The 25,916-nt window shown below is 34.9% G+C and overlaps 1 protein-coding gene across 1 annotated transcript in view; it reads right to left on the minus strand.

The window, feature by feature from the left end:
* Positions 1-25,916, minus strand: part of LOC148942539 (ubiquitin carboxyl-terminal hydrolase 3-like) — a 63,898-nt gene that overhangs the window by 16,010 nt on the left and 21,972 nt on the right. The window contains exons 3-6 of the mRNA XM_089102772.1: positions 21,663-21,938; positions 12,103-12,270; positions 4,901-5,137; positions 1,041-1,236 (exon numbers count right to left, since the gene is read on the minus strand). Coding sequence (XP_088958898.1) covers positions 1,041-1,236; positions 4,901-5,137; positions 12,103-12,270; positions 21,663-21,938 — 877 coding nt within the window. The remainder of the gene's footprint in view (positions 1-1,040; positions 1,237-4,900; positions 5,138-12,102; positions 12,271-21,662; positions 21,939-25,916) is intronic.

The following is a 25,916-nucleotide window of genomic DNA, read 5'->3' on the forward strand; positions in this document are numbered from 1 at the left end:
TAATATTTAACAATGAAGCATTTGTTTTAAAATGAGCAATACAAATGCAATACTTCATAAGCTACAGACACACCCCTAACTGCGACAATTATAGGCGAATATATAATTATAATTATGAAATTGGTGTGATAATTACTGGATAACTATTGGCTTAAAAACACTCAATCCCCCCCTCCTACTGCCTTTGGTGGAAATCAAACGTCGAGTGTGAAATGTGTATTTTACATCTTGTTTTTATTTATTTAGAAGAGTCATCATATCATTTATGACCTTACCCAAAATTACCCCTGAGCACTCACGAGGTGCAGCATGTCTATATTTTTTCTGGGGAGGGAGGATTGGAGGACCTCTCAAACCTCTGGACTCTACATTAAATATATGCATGGTTCAAATTTCATCAAGTGCAAATGACGGTTAGTTACTCTCAAGACAGTCTCAGCAAAAGGGCTCTAAGACCCTAAAGGTCTCAGCAAAAGGGCTCTAAGACCCCAAAGGTCTCAGCAAAAGGGCTCTAAGACCCTAAAGATCTCAGCAAAAGGGCTCTAAGACCCTAAAGGTCTCAGCAAAAGGGCTCTAAGGCTCTAAGGGCTCTGAGCTCTAAGACCCAAAAAGCCATCATTGAAATTTATATGACCATCCACTCTTTACTATAGTACTAGAAAAAAAAATTCATGGTAAAAACAACGCTGATTACAAAGTCAGCGTTAAGGAGTTGATTACAGTTTCTATAATAATCCCTGCTTACTACAGCTGCTTAGTCACAGAATTTTGCTGTTTACTTACTCAGCCTTTGACACTTACTCTAATCGCTGCTAACTTACTATAACTATGAATAATTTTCTTATTTTTATCGGATCTTCGCAATCCTCTTCTAATGTCCTATACTGAATAATAACTCAATAGCAATAAACAAATTTACCTCACTCAATAATGTACCACCAAATATGGCTGTAACAATTGACCTTTTACCAGTTGAGCAATACAGCCCATAACAATTGAGCTTTACTGAATAACGAGTGAGAAGCAAAAAAGAGAATTACCTCACTCAATAATGTACCACCAAAAATGGCTGTAACAATTGAGCTTTTATCATTGGATCTTTGGGACCCGGAACAGTCTTCATCCTTTAGGAATGTGAGGGGCTCAGGAATATCTGGTAGTAAGTTCAACAGCTCCGTGTGCAATCTATCCAGCATATATCGAAGAAACTCGTGGGCGTCTTGCTGCTGATATCCTCTACAAAAAGGGGGAAAGGGATAACAACTTAAAATTTTTAGACTTTATTCTAGTCTTTAGTTAATGAAAGAAAAAAAAATAAGAGCAGGAATAAAACGTACAATGGACACAATCGATTAAAAGAAAAAAAAAAGAAAAGAAAATAATAAGTAAAAAAAGGACAACAATATACAGAGACAATCAAAGCATACGAGCAACTTATAAGAGTGGAAATTGGCGCTACTGTTAAAACAAAACACAAACACGCTCAGGTGAAGAACCAGCGGGTGGTTTTAGGGGTGCGTGCCCCCCAGACGGTAGAAAGTACGCATTAGTTACAGAGGTGGAGGAGTGAAAAATAATAAAAAGGGATCCAAGTTTCATTGGTGCCTATTCAAACATTTTTCTGTATCCGCCTCTGCCAAAGGTGTTTGACGTTTTTTGAAATTTTTTCAAGTTTTGTAATTCGTGTTCTTTTCCAGAAATTGAGATCAGACAGTAATTTTGCCAGTTAAATTAATTACACTAATTTTACCTTATTATTACGCTGAAAAAAGAGCAAGAAATGCCAAAGGCTAGATGAGGTTGGTGGGTTTTTTTGTCGACACAACAGCCTGTGTAGACTCATATAAGTTACCCATGTTTTTAGAGACAATGATAGAAGGGAACATTCGAAAAACATAGCATTAAGTCTATTAACTTAGTATAAGTGATAGAGTCTGAAAACAAAGGTAATAATTGAGGACGTTATTCGTGAGCTGGCTAGCAAAGTCGGTTTAGCTTTTCGTTTAATATTCACAACTCGTGAAAAGCTGTCAGACCAATAATAACGAGAAGACGAAAATTGGCTAGACTTGAAAAGCGAATTCAGCCTGCTAGTGCTAAGTATTCCTGGCTAGTCTTTTTTTAGCGCCAAATTCAAATTATTACACTCGCTGCTTTAAAACAACCTACAAAATTAAATGTTTTCTTTACTTTGTAAATCATATATTCATGAGATGGAAAACATTTTTGAAAGCCTTACAAAATCCTAAGTGACACCCAATTACTAATGCCAGTTTATTGAGACAAATTGCTAAGAACATTGAAGCGTGGTCAGTTTTTTAAATCACTTCCTTTTCAGTTAATACCCCCGATAACTTCCACTAGCCGGCCTCAAAAGCCAGCTTCACTTTCCGGTGGATTCACTTTTTTTTGTATTTTTGCCGAATATCCCTATAGGTGCGTACTGATCGTCAAACCTTACACCCTACCTACTTTTGCCGTTTTTGCAGAGCCTTACACCTTACACCATAAACCTTAAACCTTACACCATACCTACTTTTGCCGTTTTTGCAGAGCCTTACACCTTACACCATAAACCTTAAACCTTACACCATACCTACTTTTGCCGTTTTTGCGGAGAGCCTAAACGCTTGAAGCATTTTTGAATCCTTAGTTTTTAGGTTGTATAGAGGACCGGATTTAAAGCTTTGACGCTCCTAGGCCCAAGCGTTTTTGCCGCTCCATTTTTGCGAGACTTTCGAGGATAGTGGAAGCACTCAATAGAACATAAATGATGCCTTTTTTGGGAGACATCTGACAATTTATAAGAGGCTACGGAATTCTTGTTTTGTTTTAAAATCACTTTTCTGTGAATGGGCAGCGCGGCGGCGGAGTACACCTGACACTTTGACGATAAATAACACTGGTCCAGTTTTTGTTAAGAAAAAAAATTACAAAGTGATAAACTATTGTGTCCCCTGGCATTGTAAACCCCTAGGACCGGGCCTAGCGGGCCTATTGGTGAATCCTGGCCTATTTGCATACTCTTCATTCTCTGTAAGACGGTGAATTTATCACCAAATGCCAAAAACCTGATAATGTATTGAACGCATGTATTACAAAGGAAAACACTTTAGAAAGTAATTATTAAAATCGCCATTCTACGAAACACCTGGGGGAGGAAGGAGGAGTACACGTATGCAAGGAGAATTGCCACCATGCCGTGATAATGAAGGCCAGCGAGTTGTGGATTCCACCAGTTGCAATGCCTTCTCACTTGAGGAGCGGAACCTCCCTTTTTCGTTAACCTTATTTTTAGCTTTTTTTTCAAATTTAATTTAACCTTTTTTTTAGCTGCTTGTTTTAAAAGAAGACCTTCCTCTATGTGTATAGTTATGTGTAGAGTAAATGCTTTGATACTAAAATCTGAAAAAAAGTATGAAAGGTGAAAATAAGAAGTTATTTGCCTTCAGAAAAACTCATTTGCATGTTTTGAAAACACAATATATCTCCACAATTGGGATGGAGGAGCGCTGACCTTAGGCGGCTTTGTACTGTAGTGAGTTGTAAGTAGAAGTAGAGGTAACGCTTTTCCATATCTTTTTTTTAAGCAAAGCCTTATTTTATTGTTGCTGACAGTTTGGTCTGAAATTACCAACTATAAATTAGCATTTAAATTTATGTAATAAAACTTTAAAAAGTCAATAGCGCATCAAAACTAATCACTGTAGCTGGTCGGACAAAATAAAATATATAAACATAAAATCCAAATAGCACACGGCATATCCTTCCCCCTAAACCTGGCGAAAGTGCCCCCCGACCCCCTGGCCAAGGCAAAAAACACGCAAGATTAATAAGAAGGATTCCCATAGGCAACAATAGTCCTAACAAGTCCTAACAATAGGACTTGAGTGCCCGTATATGTTATACTTGCCAGTTGTTTTTATTTTACGTCTTTTCTTTTTTTAATTACAACAGAATAAAAATTACAGAAATGATAGGTGTAATATTTTAATGAGATAGCGGAATATAAAAAAAAAAGAATTTTTTTAAACTAATGATAAAAAAGATCCAAATATGTCGAATTCACGCCCAAAAACCAAAACAAAACAAACAAAAGGGAAGGAAAAAAATAAATCAAAATCAACGAAAACAACAAAAAAAACAAAAGGGAAGAAAAGAAAAGGGAAGAAATCAACGAAAATAAAAGGAAAGAAAGATTAAACGAAAAGGATCAAATTCCACAAAACAACGAAACAAAAGGGAAAGAAAAAAAAGGGAAGAATTAGAATTATCACAGCACCATAGCAATGAAGGCCCATTTTTGGGCTTTTCGCTTTCTGAATTAATCTATTTGGCACGAGGTGGCTTAGAAGAAATTTTTGCCAATATTTTTAATTAAAATATATAATAATGTGATTTTTTAATTTTTGCCGTTTATTATCTATATATATATCTGTTTATTTTATCCAATAGTAATCATTCTTTACTTCAAATAGTATTTACACGGTTTTTGTCAAATAAATAGCGAGTGTAAACTTTATATATCTATATAAAGTTGAACACTGTATGAAGCTCCCATGTTAACTTCGTGTAAGAAAGCAAAGAGTGAAGCTCTGAACAACGTGGGGTGAAGGTGGAGCGTAAGCAGCTGTGTTGGCCTCAATTGGGTTAATATCGAGAAAAAAATTTAATAGTAGTAGTAAAACATTATATGTTATGACAACATCTCAGGTTATGCATAATTTATATCTTATTTTGCAAATATATTGAACAAATTTTGATGTCAGCTATTTTAGCCGGATTTTTTTCATTTTCAATGAAAATTTGAATTCAGCTATTTTAATTTTCAAATCGATACTTCAAAAATGATAAAAAAGCGGAGTTCGTTCATTTCAGTACTAAAATATTCAAATCTTACCGAAATCGAGGAACAACTTCCCATATCACATTGAACAGAGATTCAGGTGAGATAGCCCCTTTACCATCCGAATGATTTAGGCTAATTATTATTTTCCTCAGCTCTTCAGACATGAGACTGTCATCTACTGGTGAAGATTTCGAATGTCGTGTTGAATAGCTGCGAGATCCATTAGTGACTTTTGGTTTTTGTAGAGCAGGCAATTGTTTAAAGTAAAAACAAAATTCTTTGATGTTGCTGAAAAAGAAAATCTATATAAATAAGGCTTAGGCTAATGCGTGTCTGTGTGTTTGTTTTATGTATGGGTCACTACACAGTTTTATCCCATCGCCAAAAAACTTTAAATTGTTGTTGAGGACACTCTTGGGAAGGTTTTAGCTACACAAAAAGTGCCAATTTGCGTTAAATAAAAGTTTACGAGGTGATATAGGAAATTACAATACTTTGGAAATCCATTGGTTTGGAGCCCCTCCCCCCCGAAATATTTGTCTGACTCGTAAAAACGTAACAAAAATGGACATAAACAAACTTTGTATGAGTTTTTTTTGTGTAACCCCTCCCAAAAAAAACTGGGTACGGACATGGTTTTAACTGAGCTACTGAAAATTTGATATTTTGATATTTAGATTGATATTATGGTATTTGATATTTGATTTTCTTTTTTTATTATTATTGCTAATATGTATTGTCATAAAAAGTGCCATTTTGCGTTAAATAAAAGTTTACGAGGTGATATAGGAAATTGCAATACTTTGGAAATCCATTGGTTTGGAGCCCCCCCCCCGAAAATGTTTGTCTGACTCGTAAAAACGTAACAAAAATGGACATAAACAAACTTTGTATGAGTTTTTTTTTTTTGTGTAACCCCTCCCAAAAAAATCCTGGGTACGGACTTGGTTTTAACTGAGCTACTGAAAATTTGATATTTTGATATTTAGATTGATATTATGGTAATTGATATTTGATTTTCTTTTTTTTATTATTATTGCTAATAAGTATTGTCATAATTCTTGATGAAGTTGAAGATGAGCTTTAGTTAAATTTTGTCTGAAGACCTGGAACTGGTAGAACTGGATGAAGAAATCCATTTTTTGTTGAGATCCATTTTTTGAAGAAATCAAGTTTTGTCAGTGTAATTTTCGGGAGTGAATTTTTTGGGGCTGGGGGCGGGGTGGTATTGGGGAGTTTTAGGGGGATTCATGGGGTGGGGTTTCACGGAGACATATTTTTCCCAGGGGGTATTTTCTGCAGGGGGAGTTTTCCGTGGGGCGAATTGTCACGGGGGATTTTTCAAAAACTTAAATTCAAGAATATGATTGTTTTTAATACACTAGGGGGAATTTTCCGTAGGCGACGATTTTCTGGGGAGGGGGATTTCTCTACTTTCCTTTCTCTTAAGATTGCAGCAACGTGTGACTGGTAAGCTGGTCTTAGCAATAATATCGCAGCTAAAAAACAATGAAAAAAAATAACTTAATGTAATTTCCTTATGATCATTCAACAGCATGTTTTATCCCTTGCAAATTACCCGTCTTAGAAAGATTTTCTGGCAAATGCTTAATGTTTAAAGAAAAATTTTAAAAATCCGATAACATTTTTGCTCCTTCAAAAACAACAAATGTCACAGAATGAGAAAAGGTCTTAAAATCAGTCTAAAGGATTTCACCCTAGAATATAAAGTTACTTTTACTTTCATTCTTGAAGTTTTAGGCACTCGGCTCTCCTCTGAAAAATCTTCCAATTTTATAAAAATTTTGGTTGTGTGCACCTGCACAATGCGATTAAAGACTTTTTATTACGTCCATTTCCATCGCCCCCACTAAGTCCTTTTTCATTTAATTTTACTTTATTACTGTACAACCTTAAATCTATCGATTCATCACAATCACTCTTTAAATGAACCAAATGGCACAAATAGCTTTTGTGCAACAAAAACATAAATTTTTAAGGACATCAAAGTAATGCATTCCCCTCCACCTGGATCCACCTTAGGTATAATCATACCTGAAAATCGTAATTTTTTTACGGTTTTGCGAGACTTTTCTTTTCGTTATTTCAAAGCTATCAAGTTTCTGGTGCAGTATCACATTTTCGTCAGTGTTGCAAAGTTGAACCATGAAAATACATGAGTAAAAAGATTAACCAAAGACAATTAAATCCTGAAAAGAAAGCTAGACCTTCTAAAGCCGCTTGGTGCCATATGTTTTTCAAACCACGTCCCTTAATAACTGTTCACCCAAGTTTTTTTCTTTAATTTTGGCGCTTGCTACTACCAAAAATACATAAAGGGCTAGGCACACGTAGCTGATTTCGGGAACCGATTTCAGCAAGGGTGTATTCCATATCGAGTGATTATAATTAATGATGGTAAGAGGCGGGGCTTAGTGACGTTTTTCGGTGATTAATAATCATTAATTACGATTAATTTAAGATAATCATTAAATACGATTAATTACATGCCTAAAGCTCTAAAGCCCTAGTAAATTCCTTGTCTAGAACGTAATTAATGATTGCTAATCACCGAAAAACGTCACTAAGCCCCGCCTCTTAGCATCATTAATTATAATCACTCGACGTGGAATACACCCTTGCTGAAATCGGTTCCCGAAATCAGCTACGTGTGCCTAGCCCTTAACGGCATATGAAGATCTATTTCATTAAATTTTGAATTCTCAATTTCCCCCTTTTTTTTATTGCGGTTGTATAACTTTCTAGTAATTAAAAATTATTTAATGATATCAATTATTACTTGATTACCAATTCAAATAATTTAATTTCTTTTACACTAAGAAATAAAAATGAATAAAAACAATAAAAGAAGAGAGAATAAAAAATGAATGAGAGAGAATAAAAAGAAACAATAAAAAATTAAAGGAGAAGAAAAGCGAGAATGGAGTTTAATAAGGTCAACGAAAATGGTGGATGAACAAAAAGAATATATCGGGAGGACAACTGCTTCCCTTCTTCAGCGCTATAAGAGAAAGTCTCAATGAATCAAGCTCATGCTTTCTGAGCAGAAATGCGAATGATATAGACCAGATAAAAATAAAGACAAAAACAAACAACTTGGGCATCAAAATCAAGGACAAGCCCATTTTCTAGTTCACAAAGCATTGGAAAAAATAAGGGGTATTCTGCATCCCATACTTCTCCAGATACTTCCTATTAATCCAAGGGGTACAAAATGTTTCTGAGTTGTGCTATCCACTTCAAATCCTCCTTACTTATATAAAATGTTTCCAAAAAATTTTTTAAAGACACTCCACGCCATCTAATATCCCATAATAGTTTTCAAGAAGCTTTGTACTGAAGATGTGGAAATTTCTGCTTACATTAGTGTGGCCTCCCTCAGGATACCTATACAATATTAAGAGAAAGTGTACGTCTTTTGTCCTGAAAGGCGGTTTTAATTTTTGCTTACTATGGGCCTTGGTTAGCTCTTTACTAGGTTGCAGCTATCGTTACAACCCTGATTTACACTCTATATCTGTTTTGTCTGATATTGCTTCATCTCCTATGTCTTATCTTTGTTGTCTTAGTACTTTGACCATTTTATTTAGCTCAAAACAAAAAAAGCTCCTGATTTTCAATTTAATACATATTGGGTATTAATTTTGGGAACATATTGGGTACATATTGGGTTTAATACATATTGGGTATTAATTTAATACATATTGGGTAATACATATTCAATTTAATACATATTTAATAAAAACTACATATTGGGTAAAAAAGATAAGCATTTTCTTCTAAATATAAAAATGGGTTGACCTCTCAAAGAAAGCTTACAATTTTTTTTTCTTTTTATTTTAACCAAATTCACACACTATATCTACTTCGCTTATCTACTTTAACCTATTAATATCCTGTCTTTATCTTGGTTGTCTTAGAGCCATTTTGACCAGGTTTCGTACGACCTTTTTTACATTTATAACTTTATTTTTGTTGATGAGTGTAACAAAAATTCAGTTGAATTTTTATTTGAATTTTATTTTTTATCTAACATGTTTTGGCTCATATTTTCCTTTTTGTTTGTTTCAGCATTAACTTGCTTAACGCTATTTTAGTCGCTTTATTTGGTTAAATGAATTTTTCTTTGGTTAACTGAAGTTAAACCGAAAAAGAATAGGAATAACAACAAAGCAGAGTGGCACTACCGCGCCCCCTCATGCTCTCCTCACGCCTGAGTGACTTTTGCACTTTACTGATAACTATTTCCGACTTATTCTTCTGAGAATTTGCTTATATAGTGTATTTTCCATACACTTGAATTATAGTAATAGTCCCACAATATTCATTAAAACAAAATATTTGTAGTTGTATATGAATCAAACTAAATAGGTTACCACGAATATGCCCCCCCCCGCAAAAAAACAGACTCCACGGACAGTTTTTGTGGTATCTCCTAAATTCAGTCACGAATCGCCCGTGTTTCTCACAACGGTGTCTGTAGAATCAGTGCCTGTGAACACAGTTGACGTTGATGGGAACTACAGCAAAACACTGCATAAAACAGTGAGAAATTATCCTTAAGAATTTCAAAGATAATTTCAAGCATCAGTTCAAATGTGAGAAGCCCCCCCCCCCCTCCGCACAAAAAAAAATCAGAAACGGATGGATAATTTTGAAAATTGAACCGTTGAAACTTCAACACCGCTATTGAAAACAACCGAGGCCACATGGAACGCCTCGTAAAGCTGAGCTGGTCGAGAGAGTCCAACAGTGGAGTGGCGTAAATCCCTGAGCGAATTTCCGTCTAATTTTAGACGATGAATTTATTTGGTTGGTAATGATTGGTTCTTTAAATGACATGCTGAACATGCCTTTGAGAACCAACTAGCCAACAATTTATGGCAATATCAACACCAAAAATACTGCACATCTAGGCGTGAACATTGTAAATGGAGGTGCCTAAGTTCTTCAATTAGTTAGATTTTTATAAAGTTCCGCCAACTAGTAGATGAATGGTTAACCTATTAGGAGTTTAACCTATTAGGAATGGTTACTTTGGTAATGATTGGTTCTTTAGATGACATGCTGAACATGCCTTTGAGATCAAACTAGCCAACAATTTATGGCAATATCGACACCAAAAATACTGCACATCTAGGCGTCAACATTGTAAATGGAGGTGCCTAAGTTCTTCAATTGGTTATATTTCTATAAAGTTCCGCCAACTAGTAGATGAATGGTTAACCTATTAGGAGTTTAACCTATTAGGAATGGTTACTTTGGTAATGATTGGTTCTTTAGATGACATGCTGAACATGCCTTTGAGATCAAACTAGCCAACAATTTATGGCAATATCGACACCAAAAATACTGCACAGCTAGGCGTCAACATTGTAAATGGAGGTGCCTAAGTTCTTCAATTGGTTATATTTCTATAAAGTTCCGCCAACTAGTAGATGAATGGTTAACCTATTAGGAGTTTAACCTATTAAGAATGGTTACTTTGGTAATGATTGGCTTTAAATGGCAGGCTTATCCTCTCTTTGAAAACAATCCTTCAAAAGAACCTGTCATGCATGAACGAGGGTACTACAAATAATTGCTTGTCATGAAATTCTAGATTCCATTAAGATGAACAGGTCAAACTTGTTCTAAGATTCTTGTTCTAAGATTGTTCTAGGATTGGCTGAAAGGAATCTTGGAGGGCCATGTCCCTGGCCTTGAGTTGTGAGTTGTGAGCTAGTTGTGAGTGGGCAACCAATGTCCTACAGCCTTAGACTTCCAGCCACCTCGAGGGCAAATTGTAAGTAGGCACTTCAGGGAATATTGCTAGATTCATGTAATCCATTAAGAAGGAGTTGAGAGCAATTCCAAACTCGCTTTGGGAAAAATTATGAACAACTTTGTCCTAGCCCCAAAAAATCGTATGTAGCACTAAGAAGAACAGCCCTATGAAGTCCGTCAAAAGCTGGGCCTTTTTTTTTTACCATCGTTTGTCCCGTGCCCCAGCCATTTAAACATTTGCCTCTCAATTACTTGGACTATCTGTCTTGGCTTTTCTCTGTCTACAATTACCCAGCCCAGTCTTGATGCAACCTATTGCCCAAAATACTTGATAAATTCAATTCAAGAGATTTGTATATCAGATACAAATCTCTTTTTCCCAGAAGTTTTATAAGTAATATGTTTTTTTATTATTATTTGAAAGGAAAATAAACAGCGTTAAAAGTGTACAGAGTGAAGCACGAGCTAGTAAATTAGTGAACAGCGTTAGTGACATTTAAGGAGTTTGTGGCAGCCAGTGTACTCGTTTGTGTTAATCTCAGTTATTTTTCACTTTGAGTCTCTTATTCCTTATAATTAGCTGGGTTTTTTTTTATTTTCACTTCTTATACTAGTTCATTTTTGCTCATTTTCAGCATTTATATCAATTTTCACTTTTACAGAAAAAAAAATCCCCTGTTCATTAGTGCCACGTATTATGTACACATGCGTGCGAGTACGTCACGCACGTACATCATAAACGGGCGTTTAAACTAGCTGGCCAACTGCGCACAAAAAAAAAACGAAGATTACATTGAGCAATAGAAAGATTGAATGGAAAAGAAAACGACAAGGAAATAATCATTACCATAACTTAATTGCAAAATAAATTAATTACCATAAATTATGTCCAAAGTTATTGTATCAATCCTAGTTTTCGCTAATCTGTGTTCAACAAGGAAATATTTAACACAACCAACATGCCTCATTAACGCAGAAAAACTCGCTAATTTTCCGAAACGTTCGTTACGTATTGCAAAAACACGTCTTTTTTGTGAGAACACGCCTTTCGGACCCTATAGTGGAGTTACATCAAAGATCTCATATTAATAGAATCTAACTGTGCGCAAAATTATAAATAGAAAACTGGTGCTTTTATATCCCGTAGGAATTATGTACATGATTGGCTATAGGGTTATTCTATAGGCTATTAGCGACACTATCCTAGCTAGTATTCTGTCCGTAAAAAAAATATGTGGAAACCCCTCAAATTAGCATTGCTTGGGTGTTTCTAATATTATTATTTTTTTGAACTGCACCCTGGATTTGGATTTGAAATGAGATGATTCGACTATGGAGGTCACTTTAATCCCTTGCTTACCCAAAAATGCATGTTGTCATTAATTTTTATTTTTTTTGGGGGGGGCGGATACCCCTTCCCCTTTATACAGCCTTTCCTGTAGGTAAAGAAGGTAATTCAATCTCACCTTAACGACTGAAGAACAGCATTCATAAAACATGTATTGCCCAGATTTCTGAGACCAACTGCCTTTTTCCTGTCAACAGTTTTGCTTGTTCTTGAGCTTCGTCTTGTACTCCCCTCTTTCTTTGTCTTCTTTTCTTGATTTTCAACACTAGAGCTATTGGATACAGACCTAAGAAAAATCAACCGGAATCAGTAATTAAGAAAGAGGAAAGTGAGAGAAGGAGAAAGGAAAAATTAGAATATCACATTGTCTCAAAGATGGGAGAGCAATTAAACTTTCTACACCTCCTGATCCTCTTGCACCTCTAGCGCCACCCTCTCTCTAAATGAATCGGAGGAATCTAAGGGGAAACTCCCACTGACATAAAAATGTACTGCAGCCAGTTTATATGATTAGAACGGCATTTATAGGAAAAAAATACAAGTTACTAACACAAGCTCTTGACAATACAATACATACGACTTAAAAGACAAACATTTTCTTTCTTTCTTTAATGACTATAATTTACATTTTAATTAACAATTAATTAATTTTAAAGAAAATTAGCATTTTCTTTAATGACTCAAACAGAACAGATCGATCACAGTAAGTTAAAACTTATTAAAGTCAGTGCACATTCAAAAAAGAAAACTTGAAAATCTAAGAACAAATTTAACGGAACAAAGAGTCAAAAAGAATTGAATCGACCAACCATAAACAGCGAAAAATAAACGGCAAATTCAACAAACAACATGACAAAAGAGGGTTAGCACTGGGTCCCTCCGGCCCCCCTGGATCTGCCAGTGACCACAGTTACACTTAATGCAGTTATTCTTATTATATTTCATTTACTCCATTTGCTTAGTTGGCGATAGTTACCTAATATAAAATATAATAAGCAGTGCTATTATAACATGTCCCTCCCTAGATTTGGAGAAATACCTTTTTTGGGATCTTTTGATTGACAATGTATTTTTTTTTTTTTTTGTAGTTTCATTAAATAATTAGAAATGGCAAATTTGCCCCCTGCTAGATTTTGAAGAATATATCCCCCCACCATAAATAACTAAAACGGCCAAAAACTGTTTACCCATGCACTTGAAAATGAACTTGGATTGAAAAGCTGCCCTTGTAAAGTATCTTTGCAGACTTTGCAGACACACAACTCCTGGCCTTAAACGACAATTAAATTCAAATTCAACAAGCAATATAACAAAGAAGGTTAACACGTTGACTACCAATTACAACAACGAGATATTTCGTAGATTATTTATTTGCCCAGGACGCCTACAACGAGTTATTCCGTCCCTCCGTTACTTGGCATATTTGCAAATCTACCAGAAGATTCATAGTTTTACTGTAAATATGAATAGATGGCTTCAGCAAAAACAGTAGGGTTCTCCTTTGATGAACAGAAAATACTATTATGTAAAGTATGTACAAAGAAAGGGGTTACACAATGCAATAAGTAAGATTCCTACAAGATATCTCGTAGGATCTTTACACCAGAATCGTGAAAAATAGTGGCAGACAACGTGCTAGTTAAAATTAATAAACAAATTAATAGAAAATATACTAAAATTAAAAATAAGATTTTTATTAACATTTTTTGGGCTTAAAAGAGTATATTTTAATGCTGAGATGAGACCTCCTCCTATTCTGGTGAAAGTGAAGCGTGTTCTTCAGACCGTTGTGATACGTTCGCGATAAAGTATTATGTAGTGCTCCTCTATGATCAGGGCGTTCGGGGATCCCGACGAGGATTTTCAGGGAAATTTCAAGATATTCATCTGCACAACATATCCAAGATAATTCCATCCATGCCTTCTAAGAACATTAATAAGAAGTGACTGAAGTGTAGTTTCTCTTGTTTGTAGTCATCTCTCTCGAATCGATACGAAATATGTTACGTCTATCCTCCAGTATCAACACGTGGTTTCAAAAGCAGTCAATTCCTTCTCCTTCTCTTGGCTCAAGTGTCAGGTTTTAGTTGTACGAAGAGTAACCACCTAAAAACTACTAATTTACGCTATAAGTGCTTCAACTGACAGCTATGCATTTCTAAATGAATCAACGGATTGGCCAGAGGGGTGATCCATTCTCTTTCAAGATGGGGAGGAGAGTCTGTTGGCGAAGGAGTAACATATAGCGCTTCGCTTGTAGCACTAACACTGTCTGACTCAGACAGGAGGAGGTTCAGAGAGGGGTAGATATGGGGGACAAAGGGGGGGGGGCAGAGTGATTCACCTTGAATTACTTAAATTGTCCTTGACTATCTTAATGCTTTTTTGTATGCAAAAAAACGATATTTAAAATGGGCCATCATTTTAATTTCACCGTTTAGAGTCGATATTTTACATTTGCGACAGAAAATGGCGGGAAGTTCAAAAACAGTCAGGGAGCATTTTTTGGAGGGAGCAAAAAGTTGGTGGTAAATTGGTATTTAAAAAACACTTAAATTTTTTTTAGAGGATATCAAAAGCATATAAAAAAAAAACATTATGAAGATTCACAAGCAACATTAGGCAGTTTAGACTTATAGAAAAAAGGAAGTTTAGGCAGAAAAGACTTCGACCTTCATAATATCTTCAACCTATTAAATAAGAATATTATTACTTATTGAAAACCGTCACAAAACTGATAGAGGAAAACGGATGGAGCACTAGAAATGGAGAAAAAGAAAATCAGTAGATTTACCAGATACTGGTACATCCCACTGGTTAACATTTTACCGACACTATAGTATCGGTATTAATTTAATTTTAATTTGATTTATTTGATTAATTTAAATTTAATTTAATTTGTTTTCGTCATTTATGTAGTTGACATTTTTCTTACTTTTCGTCAGGTTATTACGTCATTTGTCTTTTTTTGTTAGTTGTCGATTATTCCTCCTCAGCTATTGGTAGTTTTTGGGGTTTACGGTAGGTGCTTCGACGACACGTATTTTAGGATCATTAAACATTAGTTGGCATTCTTAGTTATATGGAAATTGTATGCTTTCAAAATCCTCAATACGTGCATTTTACAATGGTATATCCTCTTTCAACTTTTGTAGAATGTAAGTGAAACTATCTTTATTCAAATAAAACAAGCTTTTAAGGGCCAGAAGCTGAGGGATCGGTCACCTTGACTCACAGGTCACTGAATGACCATTTACTACGTTGAAATGACCCACATTAGTCCCAAAGAAAGTATAACAAAAAAAAGTTTACAAAACATTAACATAAAACGCGCATTTAAAAAAAAAAATGGAAATAGATAAAAAGAACAATATTTTAATTCGACAACAAAGTTGCGGCGACGATAATAGACAGTGTTATACAACAGACTTTATTATTATTAGTCGCGTGACATCTAGCATTTTCTTATGTCAGTGGTAGTGGCACTTGTAAGTGGCACAAGGATAGTGACACAGTTGCGCAGCTAAATCATTATCATGGCCGATTGACAGTGAGATTTTGCTAATATGGCGATTCAGCTAGGGCTACTTTGAGTTATCTGGGAATTCAAGCTGTCAGGGTGCGACATGCTACTTTTCATATGTTTTGTTTGTGCATATTATTCACTGCTAGAACAGCTAAAAGTCAAAAGTGTTTTATAAAAAGTGCTTAAACATGTCATTTGAGATGATCACCAATTATAAGGCTTGAAGATAAAGTTTCGCGAGGATCTGATTCTGATTAGTCAAAAAATGAAATTAATAATAAAAATATTAAAAACATTAAAAATATTAATAATATTATAAAATATTAATATTAATAATAAAAAAAATATTAAAAATATAAATAATAAAAAAAAATAATAAAAATAAAATTAATAAAATTAAAAATTAAATTAATTTATAGGTGGTTTATGTCTTAATCAAAACAAAATAATTTATTTCGGAGTGCACAAAAAGATATATGAAGCTAAGAGAGGAAAAGAAATAATAAATGAAAAATAATACCAAAAAAGGGTGAGAAAACGAGGATTTTGTCAGCCAGTGGCAAAACATGAAGACGAATAACAAGCAAACATTTCGACAAGGACCTCCGCCAAGTCGTCCTCAGTGCTAAACAAAAAAGAAAAACAACTGCCACTGGCTGACAAAATCCTCGTTTTCTCACCCTTTTTTGGTTTTATTTTTCATTTATTATTTCTTTTCCTCTCTTAGCTTCAACTGTCATGTATAGCCAGTGTGGTCTTAGAAAGTAAAGAGAAAGATATAAATCAAGGAAAATACAACATTAAGACTACCAGCTTTGTAATAAAATACTAAAAATATAAATAAACTTTGCTTCCACAACAAATTTTAAGTATCATTAAAAAAAAAACCAAAAGTGGCTTTCAGATATATCTGAAAAATCCTCCAAAGACGTCCTTTTGCTAATCAGCATTTTGGGTAAGTGCCTTAAAAGTTTTAAAATATGGGAATGGAGGAACAAGGGAACACTAGCGCCGTGTTTTTTATTTTTGATAGGCAGAATTATAATTCAATTATCCATTTTTCTTTCTTTTTCAAACTGTATACATATCCTCTTAAAACAGGAGCTAAAGTTCAATCATTGAAGAAAAGAGGAAAGAAGGATTTCTTGAGTCACTAACAGATAATCAATTAGAGTACCAAGGGCATCAAAATAAAAACATTGTTTGCCGCCTGGCTCCATCTTAGGTCTCTTCGTACCTGAAAAACTTGGATTTTATCTGATTTTTCTTTTGTTTGTTTGTTGCCCTCCCTCCCCCAGGCCTTCAAATTTACACCAGATATGGCTGAAAAAGCAGATGGTTAAAAAAAGGTAGATAGTTGAAAAAGCTGAAAATAAACAGCTGGAAGTTCAATCATTGATGAAAAATTGAAGAAAAGAGGAAAGAAGGATTTCTTGAGTCACTAACAGATAATCAATTAGAGTACCAAGGGCATCAAAATAAAAACATTGTTTGCCGCCTGGCTCCATCTTAGGTCTCTTCGTACCTGAAAAACTTGGATTTTATCTGATTTTTCTTTTGTTTGTTAAGAAATATTGAAGGTCAGGATTCACTTGCGAAGTTTAACCAGTGTTTTCAAGACGAACAATGACAAATAATATGCGAAAACTCATTCTGTAAATTTTACAACGCTTTTTATTTGTCAAATAGATCTTGGCTACTTTGAGTCAATCAGATAGCTCATAGGATTTTGTTTATTGACTGAAAAATTCTACGAGAAATTTTGATTGGCTATCCTGTTGTTAATTGATTGACTAAAAAATACCATGTTTTGACCATATCTATGAGAGTGTATTTTGTTTACAATAAATGATTTGATATTGACCAGATATTTTGTTGTTTAGATTGGAAGAAATTTTCAAAAAAGCAGCTACGTAGAGATGGTGACAGCACTGCACGTGGGTGATATGCAACGACTGAAGTCAACCTATGGAAATGACAATGACACAATAGACTGAGATACGAATATTTAGATGTTAAAGCAGAAGGTGGCAACCGTGGAAAATGGATATGCCAATGAGAACGAAAAAAGAAAATTGTTTTGTCACCCAGGTGGTGTTTTTAATCAACAGGAATGGAGTTAATTTCAAACTGAAGACATCTGTATGACACTTGTCAGCATTGAGTTGTGATAATCTCATTATCACAACTGTGTTGTGATAATGGAGTTGTGATAATCTCATTGTGAGTTGTGAGTTGGCCGGAGTTGTGATAATCTCATTATCACAACTGTGTTGTGATAATGGAGTTGTGATAATCTCATTGTGAGTTGTGAGTTGGCCGGAGTTGTGATAATCTCATTATCACAACTGTGTTGTGATAATGGAGTTGTGATAATCTCATTGTGAGTTGTGAGTTGGTCGGAGTTGTGATAATCTCATTATCACAACTGTGTTGTGATAATGGAGTTGTGATAATCTCATTGTGAGTTGTGAGTTGGCCGGAGTTGTGATAATCTCATTATCACAAGTGTTGTGATAATGGAGTTGTGATAATCTCATTGTGAGTTGTGAGTTGGCCGGAGTTGTGATAATCTCATTATCACAACTGTGTTGTGATAATGGAGTTGTGATAATCTCATTGTGAGTTGTGAGTTGGCCGGAGTTGTGATAATCTCATTATCACAACTGTGTTGTGATAATGGAGTTGTGATAATCTCATTGTGAGTTGTGAGTTGGCGGGAGTTGTGATAATCTCAGTATCACAACTGTTTTGTGATAATGGAGTTGTGATAATCTCATTGTGAGTTGTGAGTTGGCGGGAGTTGTGATAATCTCATTATCACAACTGGGTTGTGATAATGGAGTTGTAATAATCTCATTGTGAGTTGTGAGTTGGCCGGAGTTGTGATAATCTCATTATCACAACTGTGTTGTGATAATGGAGTTGTAATAATCTCATTGTGAGTGGTGAGTTGTGAGTTGGCCGGAGTTGTGATAATCTCATTATCACAACTGTGTTGTGATAATGGAGTTGTGATAATCTCATTGTGAGTTGTGAGTTGGCTGGAGTTGTGATAATCTCATTATCACAACTGTGTTGTGATAATGGAGTTGTGATAATCTCATTGTGAGTTGTGAGTTGGCCGGAGTTGTGATAATCTCATTATCACAACTGTTTTGTGATAATGGAGTTGTGATAATCTCATTGTGAGTTGTGAGTTGGCCGGAGTTGTGATAATCTCATTATCACAACTGTGTTGTGATAATGGAGTTGTGATAATCTCATTGTGAGTTGTGAGTTGGCCGGAGTTGTGATAATCTCACTAAATTCAATAGCGTCTGAGACTAGGAGGGTAGATTTTTGTTTAATATCTACAAAAAAATACCACGAACTAAGCCAAAATCAAACAATTCAATGTAGCATTATACAAAATTATTTTAAAACAAAACCATCTTGATCAAGAATTATGAATACCTAATTGAATCTAAGCGAAAAAAAAAAACACTCAAAAGGTTGGCTTCAAAAACAAATTTCAACATCATGTTGTTTTATTATAAGGTCATTATTTAATTTATTTATTTCATTTTCTGTTATTGAATTCACTTCATTTATTTATATCACTCCATCATTGTTTTTTTAATTTTATTATTCCATTAATTAATTATCATCATCATTCCATTACTGAATATTTCCTTTTCTTATGCCATTAGGTATTATGTTCAATTCTTATGTTCTTATGTTTCTTATGTTCAATTAGGTATTATGAATACCTAATTGAATCTAAGCGAAAAAAAAAACACTCAAAAGGTTGGCTTCAAAAACAAATTTCAACATCATGTTGTTTTATTATAAGGTCATTATTTAATTTATTTATTTCATTTTCTGTTATTGAATTCACTTCATTTATTTATATCACTCCATCATTGTTTTTTTAATTTTATTATTCCATTAATTAATTATCATCATCATTCCATTACTGAATATTTCCTTTTCTTATGTCATTTCATTATCAATTAAATACCAGTTTACTAACCTTTTCCTTGTACAAAGGAAAGGGTTACAATACGCCAAAAAATTCACCTTTTCCTGGGACAATGATAATTGATTATTTCATTTCATAATCTGATTATCAATTAATAAACAGTTATTTAGTTCAATTTACTATTGATTAGGGATATTAATGTTATTTTAAGGTATTAAATAAAAAAAAAAAAAGTTTTTTTTTACTGAAAGTAAGGAACGACGTTAAAACTTAAAGCGAACAGAAATTATTCCGTATATGAAAGGGGCTGTCCCCTCCTCAACGCCTCGCTCTTTACGCTAAAGATTTTTAATATTTGAAAAAATAGAGTTGTGAGAAAGTCAAACTTTAGCGTAAAGAGCGAGGCGTTGAGGAGGGGACAGCCCTTTTCACATACGGAATAATTTCTGTTCGTTTTAAATGTTAACGTCGTTCCTTACTTTCAGTTAAAAAAAACTTTTTTTTTTTTTTTTTTTTGAACGTTTTTGAATTAATGCAGGTTTTGATTTTGGCTCACCGTACATGAATAATTAAAACAAAATTTACATATTAATTTTACTTTTATTTGGTTAAAAGGCTTTCTCAAAACTTGTTTATTTACGAATGTTTTTATTAGTTAAAAATATACGTAACTTACGAATTAACTTACGTAAGTAAGTTAATTCGTAAGATTACGTAAGATTTGTATTTTTTATGTTAAATAATTAATTTAAATTTGAAAAACTTCTATATTCATATATTTTTAGTACGTATATTAGGGGGCTCGCCCCCTAGTCAATACCTCGCTCTTTAAGCTAAAGTTCGAACTTTGTTCCAATTCTTTAAAAATGAACCCTTAATCACAAAGGCCGTTAATTAGAATAAATATCTCTTATGAAAGTACTAAAAAATATTTAGCTTAAAGAGCGAGGTATTGACTAGCGGGTGAACCCAATCATATACGTAATATTTTCTATTCGTTTTAAGTTTTGATGTTGCTCCTTATTTTCCGTTGGAAAACTTGTTTTTTTATATTTAATTACTATCTTTTTTTAAATAATGCTGGGAAATCCGGCGCCCCCTTCATAGCAATGTCCCTTCCCCCATGAACACTTCCTTCATGGACCGATCCTCCCACCCACCCCCTCTACTACCTGAAAAATCCCCCCTGAAAACGTCTGTATGCTTCCCGATAACCAATACAATATGTTAACATTGGGTAAAGTTCATAACTTTGAGCTCTCGCCCCCCCCGACTTTGGGAGATTAAGTCATCCTAAAGGACATAGTTATCACATTTTCAGCCATGCTGAACAAAATGGCTAACTCAAAATTTTGATCGGGTGACTTTGGGAAAAAAATGAGCATGGGAGGGGGCCTAGTTGCCCTCTATTTTTTTGGTCACTTAAAAAGGGCACTAGAACTTTTAATTCCCGTTCCAATGAGTCCTCTCACGATATTCTAGGACCACTGGGTCGATACGGTCACCCCTACAAAAAAAAAAAAAAAAAAAAAAAAAAACATGCATCCACGATCTTTCTTCTGGCAAATAATGCAAAATCCCACATTTTTGTAGATAGGAGCTTGAAACCTATACAGTAGGGTTCTCTGATACGCTGAATATGATTGTGTGATTTTCATCAAAGTTCTATAGCTTTTAAGGGGTCTTTCCCCCTTTTTTCAAAAATCAGCCAAATTTTCACAGGCACGTAACTGTTGATGGGTAGGACTAAACTTGATGAAAATTATAAATTTGAAATCAGCATTGAAATCTGATTCTTTTGATGTATCTATTGGTATCAAAAACCCGTTTTCTACAGTTTCGGTTACCATTGAGCCGAGTCGTTCCTTACCACGTTACCACAAACTGTTTGAATAATAGTTCATTATTTCTTTTCCTGTTATTTATTTCAATTCATTGATTAACATCAATCCATTCTTGATTATCTATTACTTCATTTCATTTTCTCATTATCAATTAATTATAAGCTATTTATTTCAATTTATAATCAGTTTGCAACCAGTAAGCGGTTATTATTGTCATTTTAAATCATTATTAATTCATTATTTCTCTTCCTTTCATTTAGTTCACTTTATTTATCTAAACCATTCTATTATTGATTTATTTTTCTTTTCATTGCTTTATTTCACTTCATTATGAGTTTACCAACCTTTTTCTTGGACGAAGGGCTCGTTTGATGCCAAATTCGTCGTCAATATAACTTTCGCACACAGAAACAAGCTCAGGTGCATCCAATGGTGACTTGGCGTAGGAGTGGCATTCTCTAAGTTCATCAATGTCACTTTTTGTGAATCCTGATGACCTTGAACTCGATTCCGACGAAGCATCTTCTACTATTGGTCTTTCAAGCTGAGACAGAAGACCACGCAATCCTTTAATATTATATTCTTCTGTGTCCTCATTTACGTAATCATCACATTCGTAGCTATAACAAAACAAATGATGTTAAAACTTGGCAACATTGCCCATGGTTGCGCAGATAACATGTTTGTTATATGTCAACCAAGAATATTATATTCTTTGGCAATTGTATAGTAAAAAAAAAAATATATATATATATAAAGATCAAGGCCCTACCCAGGGGGGGGGGTACCACGTTGGGCCCCCCCCGCTACCCCCGATATTCTTGTCCGAATCGTATAAATCTAACAAACATGCATGTAGACAAATTTGTGCAAATACCAACCTTGATAATCACTAATCTATTGCAGTCAGTGGGTCATACGTTGCGGAACTTGTAATTGTGAAACAGGAAACATAAAGGAGTCACAAGACAGTTTGTTTAGTCGGTTTGGTTTTCAACTTTGTTAAGTGTGGAGCGATTCAAAAAATGAAAAGGAAATGTGATATAACGTCGTTTTTTGCACCGTTTTTGATATAACGGTTTGTCCATAAGTCGTCGTCAGTCGACACAGCGTCCAAACTTCGTCTGCTAAAGAGTCCTTGGACTCCAGATATTGCATATACTTTCACAATATCTGGGAAAAGAAAGTTGAAGTTTCAGTTGGGTTGGCTTATTCGTTTCAGCTGGTTGTCCTATTCGCCATCTAAGGACGGTGTTTCTTGTCCATTCTGTCTTCTTTTTTCGTCCAAAACAGCTGGCAAAGGCAGCCACCAGCGCTTAGGTAACCTTGTCAGCAAACCCTTTATGAACTGGAAAGATGCAATTGAATGCTGCTTAAGTCACCAGCAAACACAGTTTCACAAAAAATATACTTTAACCGCAGACAACTTCATTTCTTTTGCGGAGAAAAGGCAGGGTAGCATCTTCAACCAGATAGACACAGCAAGGGCAGCGCAGGTTCAGGAAAATCTTTAGAAACTGAGACCGATTGTTGGAACTATCCCAGTTCACTCACGGGTCCAGAACCATCTCAAAATGATGGCAATTTCCGAGCTCTTTTCCGACTAAGGGCAAGGGTTGGCAAAGAAATTCTGGTAAAACATCTTCTTTCCGCTGCAGCAAATGCTACGTATGTTCCTCCAAAGGTTCAGAATGGTCTGATTGCCGCTTGTAGAGAAATTCTTCAATAGGCCATTGTCGAAAAAGTAAACGCAAGTCCTTGCTTGCCGGTGCTTGCTGACGAAACGGCGGACGTTTCAAATATGGAACAGTTATTTGTTTGCGTCCGCTATACATCTGCTGGAAATCTTCTAGACAAGGTCTCGCTTCGGCAATTCTGCATTTTTTTGGAAAGGCCTTAGAGATACAAAAGTATGCCTAGTGGACGCGTCCTCGTTTGCAAGGGGCGGACTGATGATCACCACGGTTGACCGTTAGACTAAGTCCACGGGAGCGTTTTTTTTTGTACCCTCCCCCCGAACGAAAATCCTGGGCACGGCCCTGATAAAGATAGTGCTGATGTTGAAGGCAAAACAAAGCCTTTTCGTTTATTTGATGATTGTATTAATTTATTAATTGTGAAATAGCGTAGAGAGCGAGGGTCAAGGAAGGGGCAGACCCACCCACAACAGAAATTATCTGTTCGTTTTAAGTTTTAATCTGTTCCTTACTCTCAGTCAAAAAATCTTGATTTCATTATTTAATCATAGGCAGGGCAATGGCGCTCCCTAAGTAAAGAACGATGTTTGCACAATGTATTTTTTTTTTCTTTGGTTTCTTAGTCTTAGACCAGGGCACTTCGTATCGAAAGAGTTGTCGTAAAAACTTCGAAAAGTGCTCGATTGGAAATTCAATTGGAAATTAGAGTGGCTTGTGACCTTTTTAATAGTCGAAAGTGATTGTAAGGCAACTAACACCCCTTCCACGCCCACCATTTCCCCAAACACATCCAATCAAAATTTTTAGATAGCAATTTGTAGTTGAAAATTCTAAAAATTATGTCTTTGAAGATGACAAGCCCCCCCCCCTAGCCCTCAGGGCAAGGATTGTAAGTTGTGCCCTGGGGGGCATATAAGTTTTTATTGTAAGCGTTGTCATAGAAACTTCAAATGGGCTCATTCGATTGAAAATTCAAAGGGCTAGTGCCTTTTTTAATAGTCGAAAGTGATTGGAGAGCAACTAACGCCCTCTCACGGCCACCATTTCCTCAAACACATCCAATCAAAATTTTGAGATAGCCATTTTGTTTAACGTAGTTGAAAGTTCTAGAAATTAGGTCTTTGAGGATGACAACCCCCTCACAGCCCTCAGGGCAAGGGTTGTAATTTATGCCCTTGGGGGCATTTAAGGTGTTTATAAAGAGTGTTGTCGTAGAAACTCAAAAAGGGCTCATTCGATTGGAAATTGAAAATGCTAGTGCCCTTTTGAATAGTCTAATGGCTTTGGAAGGCTTCACATTTTTATATTAAAGATCAATATGGGTACAATGTATTATTATTTTTTTCTTCTTTTTTTGTTTAGACCAGGGCACTTCGTATCGAAGGAGTTGTCTTAGGAACTTCGAAAAGGGCTCATTCGATTAAAAACAGAAAGGGCTAATGTACTTTTTAATGGTCAACAGCGACTGGAGGGCAACTAGTCCCCCTTCCACTCCCACCCTCCCATTTGCCCATTATGTTTAAAAACTAAATGTTGCCTTAAGATTAAATCAAAATGCACTGTGTTAATTCCATTTCCCAATAAGGCATCTCAGCAGTATCCCAAGAACGACTGAAGGTATTATGCTCAAACTTTCGGGTCTACTTCTACTCTTAAAATTTAACTAAATCAAAACAGCGTAATTGTATCCAGGGGCGTAGCTCCAGCATTTTTGTTGAGGGCGCAAAAAAGTTCCACATCCAGAGAGTCAAGGGGCATGGGCTGTATAATAGCTCTTTTCCAATTTATTGGGGGGCAACTGCCCCCCCCCTTGCCACCTCCAAACGACGCGACTGATTGTATCCAAGCTATCAAAGGAAGTAAACAGATTTTTTTGTGAAAACTAAATTAAACACTACTGTTTGTGTCCAGATTTTTAAAAGGGTGTATGTTGTTAAAAATTGCTGAAAATTTTTCTCCAGCATACAAATAGCAGGCGAAACTATAAAGTCTTGAAAAAAATGAAAAGATTTAAAGAATTATTTTCTTTTTCCCTGAAAAGACTATATCAATATAAAACGAAAAGATATTAATTAAAAAAAAAACTTTTTCCAAAAAATAAGTTTTTCAAAGAAAAGTAAAGAACTCCATTAAACCAAAAATGAGCAAGAATAAAATCAAATAATCTTTACCTTCCCCAAGCCAGGGGAAAGGCAAAACCCCTATGCCTTCCCCCGGCCAGAACATAATTTGCACTGTACTGAAAAAAATACAAATGAATGTGTATTGTCAGTTTAATATACATATACTGATATCTAGTAATCAAAATGTTAATATTATTTGATTTATTAAAGTTATAAAAGTAAAAACATTTATATTTTGTCAGTAAAGTGCAAATTATGTTCTGGCCTTGGGAAGGCATACAAATGAATGTGCATTGTCAGTTTAATATACATATACTGATATTTATTAATCAAAATGTTAATATTATTTGATTTATTAAAGTTATAAAAGTAAAAAACATTTATATTTTTTCAGTAAAGTGCAAATTATGTTCTGGCCTTCGGAAGGCATAGGGGTTTTGAGCCCTACTCATGTTATTTTCTGCTCTTTTTCAGTTTGACTTGTATATTTATTGTAATTTCTGTTCGTTTTGGGTTTCATTTATTTATCGATGTTGGTTTGTGGTAGTTTCATGCTTGGTAGATATTTTGATATTTATTTTGGCTCATTTTTGGTTTAATGGGGTTCCTTACTTTTCTTTGAAAAACTTATTTTGTGGAAAAAGTTTTTTTAATTAATTGACCTATACAGGCCGAGCATAATTAAACCGTTAAAAAAGAACCATAATCTTGTCATAAGGTGAAACATCGTGCGTTTTTTTTTTTTTTTAATATATCTTGTGTTTATTAAAAACGAAAT

The sequence above is a fragment of the Artemia sp. Qi Xiang Cuo genome, chromosome 16 (assembly GCF_049724085.1).
Source record: "Artemia sp. Qi Xiang Cuo chromosome 16, ASM4972408v1, whole genome shotgun sequence".
In the NCBI taxonomy this organism is placed as follows: domain Eukaryota; kingdom Metazoa; phylum Arthropoda; class Branchiopoda; order Anostraca; family Artemiidae; genus Artemia; species Artemia sp. Qi Xiang Cuo.